Source organism: Trypanosoma melophagium (genome assembly GCF_022059095.1).
Source record: "Trypanosoma melophagium isolate St. Kilda chromosome Unknown ctg33segment0, whole genome shotgun sequence".
Taxonomy (NCBI): Eukaryota; Euglenozoa; class Kinetoplastea; order Trypanosomatida; family Trypanosomatidae; genus Trypanosoma; species Trypanosoma melophagium.
Genome location: NW_027125167.1, coordinates 347,525 through 358,392, shown reverse-complemented (window position 1 = coordinate 358,392; position 10,868 = coordinate 347,525). Strand labels below are relative to the sequence as shown.

The 10,868-nt window shown below is 46.3% G+C and overlaps 6 protein-coding genes across 6 annotated transcripts; 1 reads left to right on the top strand and 5 right to left on the bottom strand.

The window, feature by feature from the left end:
• Nucleotides 1-606: 606 nt before the first annotated feature.
• On the top strand, nt 607-1,201 carry LSM04_000819 (uncharacterized protein; the record flags this gene model as incomplete). Its single annotated transcript, XM_067331214.1, has 2 exons — nt 607-659; nt 700-1,201. 2 exons carry the CDS (start codon nt 607-609, stop codon nt 1,199-1,201), a joined length of 555 nt encoding a protein of 184 aa, XP_067188999.1.
• A 452-nt stretch (nt 1,202-1,653) lies between these two features.
• Nucleotides 1,654-2,055, bottom strand: LSM04_008256 (Histone H2A/H2B/H3; the record flags this gene model as incomplete). Its single annotated transcript, XM_067331213.1, has 1 exon — nt 1,654-2,055. The coding sequence occupies one exon, from the start codon at nt 2,053-2,055 to the stop codon at nt 1,654-1,656; it is 402 nt and encodes a 133-aa protein (XP_067189128.1).
• A 339-nt stretch (nt 2,056-2,394) lies between these two features.
• On the bottom strand, nt 2,395-3,870 carry LSM04_006674 (Forkhead-associated (FHA) domain; the record flags this gene model as incomplete). Its single annotated transcript, XM_067331212.1, has 1 exon — nt 2,395-3,870. The coding sequence occupies one exon, from the start codon at nt 3,868-3,870 to the stop codon at nt 2,395-2,397; it is 1,476 nt and encodes a 491-aa protein (XP_067189104.1).
• A 421-nt stretch (nt 3,871-4,291) lies between these two features.
• On the bottom strand, nt 4,292-5,164 carry LSM04_008210 (uncharacterized protein; the record flags this gene model as incomplete). The annotated part of the gene is made up of 1 exon (XM_067331211.1): nt 4,292-5,164. The coding sequence occupies one exon, from the start codon at nt 5,162-5,164 to the stop codon at nt 4,292-4,294; it is 873 nt and encodes a 290-aa protein (XP_067189126.1).
• Nucleotides 5,165-5,877: 713 nt separating this feature from the next.
• Nucleotides 5,878-6,615, bottom strand: LSM04_004778 (uncharacterized protein; the record flags this gene model as incomplete). The annotated part of the gene is made up of 1 exon (XM_067331209.1): nt 5,878-6,615. One exon carries the CDS (start codon nt 6,613-6,615, stop codon nt 5,878-5,880), a length of 738 nt encoding a protein of 245 aa, XP_067189064.1.
• Nucleotides 6,616-7,241: 626 nt separating this feature from the next.
• LSM04_003223 (uncharacterized protein) lies at nt 7,242-10,772 on the bottom strand (the record flags this gene model as incomplete). The annotated part of the gene is made up of 2 exons (XM_067331208.1): nt 7,242-8,329; nt 8,441-10,772. The coding sequence occupies 2 exons, from the start codon at nt 10,770-10,772 to the stop codon at nt 7,242-7,244; spliced, it is 3,420 nt and encodes a 1,139-aa protein (XP_067189038.1).
• Nucleotides 10,773-10,868: the final 96 nt, after the last annotated feature.

Sequence of the window (10,868 nt, the reverse complement as noted above, 5' to 3'; positions counted from 1 at the left end):
GCCCTCCTGCGCCGCGAGGATCGCGCTGCTCTGGAAGCGCAGACCCTCCTTCTGTGCACCCGACACCTCACGCACCAGACGCTGGAACGGCGCCTTCTGCAGCAGCAGGTCAGTGGAGCGCTGGAACTGGCGGATCTCACGCAGCGCCACGGTCCCCGGACGCCAGCGGCGCTGCGCGTGCTTCACACCAGATGCCGCGTTGACAGCCTTGGGTGCCTTCTTGCTCTTCTTGGACGTGATCGTTTTCTTCGACCTTGCCGTCTCCTTCGTATGTGCCATAGTTACTTGTTGTTTGTTGTGTTTGCGGTTATTTGAAACGCAGTGGCTTGTTCTTTTCGCACAGCAGGGAGGCGGGGAGGAGAAGCATGTGAGGAGAGACCAGACCACGGGTGGTGGCAGCAACGGGAGGTCGTGTCACACCAAAGAAAGAAGGGAGTGTGAACACGCACAACGCACAGCGCAAAGAAGAAGAAAAAACAGAGTAAAAGAAAAAAAAGCGAAATGGAAATCAAAACTAGATTTGGAAATCTATCTATTTGGCGGCGGGGGCGGCAGGGGGCTCTCTATCTCTTTCTCTCTCCCGCTCTCTCCATCTCTCAGAGAAACATGCCCAGAAACCGACAGGAACGCCACACGGCGGGGGCTCGTCGAAAAATCTTGTTCGACACGGCCCACGCGCGCCGCAAGCGCCGACAGGAGGGGACACGGCATTCAGCACCATCGCTGCTGCCCCGCACGCCGCAAACTGCACACCCTCACACCCCTACACACGCTCGCCGCGCAGGCAGAGGGCCAGGTGGATGTCCTTTGGCTGGATCGTCACGCGGCCGCTGTGGATGCACGCGCGGTTGGTGTCGGCAAGCAGCGACACGACGTACGACTCTGTGGCCTCCTGCGCCGCGAGGATCGCGCTGCTCTGGAAGCGCAGACCCTCCTTCTGTGCACCCGACACCTCACGCACCAGACGCTGGAACGGCGCCTTCTGCAGCAGCAGGTCAGTGGAGCGCTGGAACTGGCGGATCTCACGCAGCGCCACGGTCCCCGGACGCCAGCGGCGCTGCGCGTGCTTCACACCAGATGCCGCGTTGACAGCCTTGGGTGCCTTCTTGCTCTTCTTGGACGTGATCGTTTTCTTCGACCTTGCCGTCTCCTTCGTATGTGCCATAGTTACTTGTTGTTTGTTGTGTTTGCGGTTATTTGAAACGCAGTGGCTTGTTCTTTTCGCACAGCAGGGAGGCGGGGAGGAGAAGCATGTGAGGGGGGACCAGACCACGGGTGGTGGCAGCAACGGGAGGTCGTGTCACACCAAAGAAAGAAGGGAGTGTGAACACGCACAACGCACAGCGCAAAGAAGAAGAAAAAAACAGAGTAAAAAGAAAAAAAGAAAGCGAAATGGAAATCAAAACTAGATTTGGAAATCTATCTATTTGGCGGCGGGGGCGGCAGGGGGCTCTCTATCTCTTTCTCTCTCGCTCTCTCCATCTCTCAGAGAAACATGCCCAGAAACCGACAGGAACGCCACACGGCGGGGGCTCGTCGAAAAATCTTGTTCGACACGGCCCACGCGCGCCGCAAGCGCCGACAGGAGGGGGACACGGCATTCAGCACCATCGCTGCTGCCCCGCACGCCGCAAACTGCACACCCTCACACCCCTACACACGCTCGCCGCGCAGGCAGAGGGCCAGGTGGATGTCCTTTGGCTGGATCGTCACGCGGCCGCTGTGGATGCACGCGCGGTTGGTGTCGGCAAGCAGCGACACGACGTACGACTCTGTGGCCTCCTGCGCCGCGAGGATCGCGCTGCTCTGGAAGCGCAGACCCTCCTTCTGTGCACCCGACACCTCACGCACCAGACGCTGGAACGGCGCCTTCTGCAGCAGCAGGTCAGTGGAGCGCTGGAACTGGCGGATCTCACGCAGCGCCACGGTCCCCGGACGCCAGCGGCGCTGCGCGTGCTTCACACCAGATGCCGCGTTGACAGCCTTGGGTGCCTTCTTGCTCTTCTTGGACGTGATCGTTTTCTTCGACCTTGCCGTCTCCTTCGTATGTGCCATAGTTACTTGTTGTTTGTTGTGTTTGCGGTTATTTGAAACGCAGTGGCTTGTTCTTTTCGCACAGCAGGGAGGCGGGGAGGAGAAGCATGTGAGGAGAGACCAGACCACGGGTGGTGGCAGCAACGGGAGGTCGTGTCACACCAAAGAAAGAAGGGAGTGTGAACACGCACAACGCACAGCGCAAAGAAGCGAAGTAATGCAAAACAGAAAAGAAAAGCAATGTAAAGAAGAAAATGTAGCAATTCCCACGTACCGAGTGACGGCTGATTTATTTATTACTCTAGATATTCTTCGTGTTGATTTTGTTTGTTTTCTAATTTATTGTAGATGTTTTTTTCTCTATATGACGGGAGCGTAGCGAGCAATAAACTCGTGTTCCTCTAGTGGTTCTGGCTTTGGTTTCTTGTCCGTGTGCGAGAGGCGAGAAAGCTCAGCAAGGAGGTGTTGGAATGTGTCTTTCTCATGGAGATATGCAGTGGTACTGGTATTTTCTTTTGCTTTTGGTTCATCCACGAGCCATGTGGCGAATTGATGTTGGTGTTTTGTACCATTATTGCGGTGAAGAGACGAAGCAGTTCCTTCCTGTAGCAGGACAGTGATAGCTCGTTGAGAGGTGCAGTACATGATACGCTCCACATTTGACCAAGGAATCGTGCAGTGAACAGCACATTGCTGTTGTTGTTTGCGTCCTGCACCTTTTTTTTTTACTGCGCCTATACTTTCATTCATCGTCCATTCCCAGTGTTCTTGTGTTAGAGTAAGTTTGTGTGGTTGCAACGAGTTATTGTTGTCGGTTTTTCCTCCTGTGACGTGGCCACGCAATCGTTTTGGGTTACACCTGATGGGAGAAGTTTGCAATACCTTGAAGTTGCTTCTATCAAGGTGAACTGCACGCAGGCGAACGGTGGTTGGAGGTCTCCATTCTGTGCTTTTACCCCGCACCTCAACTGTTGCCGCCACAGTACCACTTCGCCTTGTAGATATATCTATTTCAACTTTCCCATCACCCGTGGTATTATCATCGTTTTCGCTATTCCGCAGAACCTCTCGAGCGACTGGTGTTTGTGGTGATTGCTGTTGTTCTTCCTGTTGTTGCTGTAGTTGTTGCTGCTCATATCGATCGCGGTTACTACACCAGCTCTTCACTACTGTTGGCGGTGGTGCGTCCTTTAGCAGTGAATCGCAATTTGCGACTGACGAAACTGCACGCTGCGGTGAGTGAATGGCGGCTTGCTGAAGCAGTAAATTCAGTGTCATTCGTTTCTCCTCTGCCTCAATATAATCAGGGGAGAGAAACACAGCTGGTGTTTCTTCGAATGCAAACGGATTGTCATTATCGTCAAGTGCGATACGCCACATAACAATTTCCGGACCGCATGTTTGTGGCAAAGATGCGCCAGCCGCAACATCCCGCATTCCACCAAGCACAATAACATCGCCATGATGTAGCGGCGTGATAGCATCATTCTCTAAACGGATGCCATTAATAAACGTTCCGTTGCTGCTACCAAAATCAACAAGACACAGCTCTAACGCCTGCTGTTGTTGTTGTTGTCTTTGATGCTGCTTCTTTCCTTCTTTCCCCTCTAGCACTGGTACCGCTAATTCTTTTTGTGAAGTGGAGACAGGCTGCACAAGCAGCTGACAATGGTGTTGTGATGCAAAGAGGAGATTGGCATCGAGCACCAGATCGTTCTCTTGTGCGCGGCCAATAGAGAGAGGAGTACCGTCGGTACGCACACGAACTGAGAGACGCCGTGGCAGCAGCGCCGGTCCGCGCGTGAGAACCAGCGCGGCGTTAAGATACTCCACCATTGCAAGATACCCCACCCAACCACACACACACACACACACACAAATAGACAATGTTATGAAAGAGCCCTGTTATTGTAGATGTACAGTCATTACAAACGTGAGAATTATGTGGATCATATGAAATAAGAAGAAAGAAAACGAAAAAGGAAAAAAAAGAGCAGAGAGATGGAACCTTACCATTGTAATAGAGGTAGAATTAAAGAATACCAACCTTAACGGGAAGAAAAAGAGCAGAATTAAAAAGAACTGCAGAGAAATATAAATAAAATGTAGGAAATAAAGTGGTTGTTGTGCGTATTGAATAAACTTCTAATATTACACATAACTCACCGTCATCATTCCTCACTGGACTGAGTACAAATACATTTGTACGTATAACCGAATATATATATATATATATATATATATATATATATACTACTTACATATTCATAGATGTGGCTCCACCGCCTCGTTGCATTGGAGCGTATTTCGTAAAGCAATGATTCAATGAGTACTTTCCATCATATGTCGCCTTCTCGCACTCTTTACCGTATTCCATAGCTGTTGTGCGATATAATGGATGCACTGCTGCCCCAGTTACAACATTCGTAGATTTCCTGCGGCGCGAACTTCTGTGTGATGCATCACGACTGCTTTCATCGTATTCAAAGTCTTCAAGTACGTTGCGCTTTGGGCGATCAAGTGAAAAACTGCGAATGCATCGCAATTCAAAGTCCTCATCACGTGTTGTTGTACGAGATATGCCCACATAGTACGCCGCCAGTTCCTCCGTTGTAATACCAACATTCCCACTACCAACATCATTACCGTTGTTGTTGTTGTTGTTGCTGCTGCTGCTGCTGATGTTTGGGTTGATCTCTGCAAAGTCATTGAGGAATTCACGCAGCAGTGCGTCCGGTTTTCGCTGCGTGAGGGCGTGTGGGTGTCGCATAGTGTCGTACAACTCACACAACGTGGCGAAGGACACAAATCCACTGGATGATGGATCAACTTTACGCAGCACAAGACGCAGAATGTGCTGTCGGCGTGGTGATAGTGTTGTGAGAAACGCACGGGAAAAGGCAAGGGTGTCAAAGTGAGTATTGCCATTAGTAACATCCCCATCACGGGCAAATAGACGTGTGAGGGCTGCAAATTCTTCATCGTCAAGGTAGAGGTGAATGCGGCGCAATGCCTCACGTACACCACTAACAGTGCGGTTGGATGCATCTAGTTGCTGCACAACATGTACTACGAGCCACACTTTTTTTCTGCCAAGGCGCTCCACAGCCTTTGATACAAGAGCATCCATTTTCTTTTCTGTTTCTTTTTGTTTCCTTCTTTCCTTCTGTATTGCTTTGTTCCTTGATTCTACGCACTCACTTTTCAATTTGATAACTCTACACACCGTACAAGGTATGAGACCTCTTTTCCTACATACATGTCAAGGAATTGCATACATTATATATATATATATATATATATATATATATATATATATATATATATATATATATATATATATATATATAGAGAGAGAGAGAGAGAGAGAGAGAGAGAAAGTCTGTAAGGTGTGGGTTCAGGAGTACGAATGCCCGGGTAGAGCAGGCGAAGAAGACAAGAATACCATTGCATTAGTTATATATATATATATATATATGGTTTCTTTTCTTTATATTGTTAGCTGTTGTTGTTGTTTTTTTTTTGAGGCGTCGATGTTCGCTCAAGTAGTCGTGGTTTCATTCCCATCCACTCTCGTTACACAAATCAGAATCACAAGTCAAATACAGATACACACACGCACAGGCATATGGATACAAAGGCGCACCTTACATAAATACTTTCTTACATACTTATCCTACTTCCTCCTTTTCTTTCTTTTTCCTTCCTATCTATCTCTCTCTATCTTTTTTTTTTCATTTGGATTCGCATTGGTGTACTTCTTTCCTTTTTTTTTGTCTTTCATTTTCCCCACACAACCACACCCATACACCCTTATGTGCCTTATGCATATACGTATATGCATTAATCCTCCTTGCGGCTGTTGTTAACTGGAGAGAGAAAAAAATACAACAGGACCAACAACAACAGTGTGTAGACAAAACCACCGAATAACGGCGTACCAACAACGAGACCAGCCGTTGTTGCCACAATACGCAATAAAGCCACAACCACCCACACACGATTCGGAGTGTTATCATTGCTATTATTGTTCTTACTGCTGTTATTATTGCTATTATTATTGTTATTATTGTAGTTATGGTGACCATTCCCACCTCGGCCGTTGATGCATCTTGCTGCGAGAAGCATGGTGAGAAGCCCAACAAAAGACTCCGCCGCGGAGTTGAGGTTCGCCGCATCAAAGCCGGCACTACCAATAACGCGATACCAGCGGAACCAGCGATACAACAATAAATCCACAACAGTCCAGACTGTAACAAACACGGCGGCAGCATCATCACCGGCGTCCTGCACATGTAACACTTTACGTGCTTTTTGGTCGTTTAGCACAAAGTGCACAAGTGCTGTGTCCATGAGTGGAAGTACGAGCGTTGAAAAAACGTACTGCATCACCTGAAAGAAAGTCAATGATGATGATGATATTGTGAAGGAGGCCATGATGGTGGACTCGGCGATGCGGCAAGCTGTGATGATGGCTGCCAGTGCGGTGAGACGCCGCATGTTAACATGATGTCCCTTTGCGAGAAGCACAACGGGTAACACCATTAATGCAAAAACACATGTATTGGAGAGAAGAGCCATAACGAATTCTTCTTTTTCTTTTTCTTTCTGTTATTGCTATCGTTGAGGTGAGGTGATGTGGTATGTATATATTTACGTACGCACAGCAATATATATATATATATATATATATATATATTAGTTATAAGTATCTCTATGTATGTTCCTTTTTCTTCGTTTCTTCTTTCCCCAGTGTTTTTTTTTCTCTTTTTTTTTTTTCTTAGATCCCCTTGTGGTTGTTACTCTTGTGGTCGTTTCGCTTCGGTGTATTTCCACAGAGTGACACAAAGAAGGGATGAGGCGTGGGGGACTTCAGTGAAAACAAATACAAAAAGAATAATAATAATAATAATAATAATAATAATAATAATAATAATAATAATAATAATAATAATAGTAATAATAATAAGTAAAACATGAAAAGGAAACAAACATACTTAATATAACGTTTTTTCTTTCTCCCTCTTCCTCTCTCTCTCTCTCTCTCCATATATATATATATATATATATATATATACAAGAAGTAGAACAAAAAAAAAACAAATAAGAGCAGGAACAGAAACAACAACTACAATAACACATATACACAGCAATCGGGGAAACGGAGAAAACACACACACATACAAAGACGAAAAAAAAAGAAAGAACTACATGGTAGTGTCTGCCATAACAGATAGATTGGCAGCGAGTTGGCGAATGGTGTGCCGTACAACACTAAGCCGCTCTAATGTCGACGAGGAGAGAAATAGAAACGCACATCCTCCAAAGCAAACAACAATGGCCACACGTATAGTGGCAATATCCTCACGGGAATCACACGATGGAGATCGTCGCCGCAGTCGCAGTGAATTCTTTGAAGGTGAAGTAGAGTTCGTTGTTGCTGCCGTTGTTGTTGTTGTTTTTGTTGGTGTTGGCGCTGCTGCCGCCGCTACTGCTGTGAATGAGGAAGAAAGCATCGTTAATGGTAATACCGATGATAGCTGTTGTGATGGTTGTGGAAATAGTGGTGGGAGTGGGGGGTTATCGCCGCAGCCACAACAGGCGGAGGAACAGCAGCAGAGCGCACAATAGCGGGCGAATGGATTAATGTGTCCAACTTCTTCATCTAATGCGAGAGACTCGGCATCGCTGCTGTCGTCGTCCATTACTTGTTCATAGTGAATCTCTAATACCGTGCGGGAGCCGAGTGTGGTGGTTTCCCAGTAATGTACAGACACACGCTCTGGCAATTGTGAGAGGTAGTTCTGCACGACACGCTCCAGCAGTGATGCCGCCGCTGGAATAGACTTCCGTTGTTGTAATTGTAATTGCTGTAGTTGCGATTGTAATTGTGATACGCCTGAACAGGGAAATACACGTAGTAGTATCGTAATGCGTTCTATCCCGCCAATGTGAATAACGGCCAGTGGATCACCCACTGTTGTCTCCTCCACCACAACCGCCGTTGCTACTCCTGTTGTGCCTGTTAAACTTGCTGGAATACCTTCCATACATACGGGATCTAGTAGAATCTCAAACGGCATCACCTCATGGCGTGTATTACAGTAAATGAGTGAATTGCCTTGTCCATAGTGATTACCAACCGATACAGTGTCAAGTGTACGGCGGCAGAAAGTGATGAACTCCTCCAATGTGTGTCGTGTTGTGGAGGAGAGAAAGCTAAAGGAGACATAGGCATCACGGACACGCAAACAGAAGAAACTCATATACGCCGTAACGACACTTCTCCCCGTCTCTCTATATGAAGCAATACTACTACTATTATTATAATTATAATTATAATAATTATTATTACTGTCACCCTTGCTCATATTGTTGTTATTAGTATGATCAAAATGACTCTTACTATGGTAGTTATAGTTATTATTACAATTATTATTTCCAGTGAAAAGGCCACTCCTATGATGATGATGATGATGATGATTATTATTATTATTATTATTATTATTATTATTATTATTATTATGCTGGTTATTATGGATACCACCGCCTATTCCATTATCCCCCATCTCGTCTCTGTATCCCTGGTGTGATTGAAATGATGGTTGTGGTTCTATATCACGAAGATACATGGCCCAAACACTATCGGGATCAAGAGAGACTTCCTGAACACAAAAGGCACCATCGAGCCTTAAAACATTACCACCTCCACTTCCCACACCACCAGCACCCGCCACTCCATCACCCGCATCATCATCCACGGCACTATTACCGCGAAGAGGCACAAAGAGTTGTTGTGGCCGCACAATAAACGTACTACGTTTATCATACACCTCCCGCGGTGATGTCTCTTCTGACCACAAAATAGTAATTGGAAATTCCCCTCTTCCTTCTCTCATTGTTGTTGTTGTTGTTGTTCTTGTTGTTCCTTCTCCTGTTGGGAGTGGGGGTGAGACTACAGAGAATCGCTCTAGGGTCGTGCGGAGATGGTGTTCAAAGAGCGGCCGCCAAGAGAGATGTCCTCGTGGGAATAACTCATAACTTGCAATAACAACCATGCGACGCAGTCCACGGCCAATAAGAGTCGCAAACGGCACACTTTCACCACCACCACTATTACTATTGCTATTCATATTCATATTAACATTATTATTGAAATTAACACCATCACTAGTATAAGAGCTGCTATGGAAATAGTTCGTACCGCCATAGTTGTCGTCATCTCCACGCACAGGTGTCAGTATTGTGTCATCCGCCGCTGCTGTGATTGCCTCACGCAGTTGTTCATCCAACACAAAGTCAAGTGGGAGACGAAAACCAAGTCCAAGGCGTGGCTCTGTGCAGAGTAAATACGATGGTGTGGGCCGCGGTGTATAGAACTGAATAGAACGCACAAGTTCATTAAATGCCGTTGGCAATACCCCCTTCACACGTGTATCGGCAATATACTGTGCGGTGATTGCTAATCTTCCGTGTGTGAGAAAGACAGAAAGGGCGTAGCGTAGTCGATTACTGCTATCCATGTAACAATACTCTGCACAGGGGTGGGAGGTACTACCAATACGAGTTGTACCGCAGGAGAGTATCTTGGCACAATCACGAATACGTGCCAAACTATTCTCACGATACTCCTCCGCTGCTGTAGCCATTGTGGGATTTGATCCACTGCTGTTTGCAGCACCCATATTCGTATTCATCGTAGTAGCAGCAGCAGTAGTAATACCAGTAGTAACCGTACTCGTAGTAATGGGAACTACATTATTCATCATGGCGGGAGTCGTAGTACCCGCAGTAGTATTACTAGTACTAATACCAGTAATAGAAGTAGTAGTATCGGCAGTACCAGTAGGCATAACAACACTACTGCTATTACTAATAATATTACCACCAACACCACCAACACCACCACTAGCAGCAGTACTAGTAGTATTAGCACCAGTAGTAGTGGTTGTTCCCATCGTAGTATTAATAGTAGCCGCCGTAGTAATATTAGCAGGCGCAACAGCAGCAACACCAGGAATAGCACTAGTACTGGTAGCAGTAGCAGTAGCAGTATTATTATTACTATTCGCAGTCATTGCTGGTGTAGCAGTAGCATTAGTAGTAGCTGCCGTTGTACTACTACTATTATTATTAGCATTAGTATTAGTATTAGTATTATTATTATTATTATTATTATTATTATTATTATTATTATTATTATTATTAGACATGGTCATTGCCATTGTAGCCGTCACACCGGCGGGAGGTGCGGCGGGTGGAATTGGTGGAAGTGTACATTCCTCTATAGTGACCGCCACACGGTGTTCTGGTTGACGCAGATATCGCAATCCCACAAGTACTAATGGGGCCTGTCGTTCTTCTGTTTCCACGGCGAAGAGTATGGGCGAGAAGAGCATACGCACACCCAAGACATCATCACGCCATTCCACAGCTGTTCCACTGTGGGGACGTACATGACGTTCCGCCCGCACGGCATAATATGATTTAGGCACAACGCCTGTTCCTGCTATTCCTCCACCACTTCTTTTGGCTCCTGCATTACTATTTTTATTATTACTATTACTATTACTATTATTATTATTTGTTGTGCCACTGTGAGTTCCGAGTGGACCCGATGTGTGTGTTTCGTTGGATCGGCGTTTATTCGCGATGAATGTAACGGCGGAGAGTACCACCGCGAGACCGGCGAGCACCGCCGTGAGTCCAATGCTACCAACCGTTCCACTTCCACCCATCAGAGGAGTAGAAACGGAAAGAATGAAAAAAAGATATAAATAATAATAAGAAAAAGAATAAATAGCGTGATTTATATTTTCCCTTTTCTCACTCTA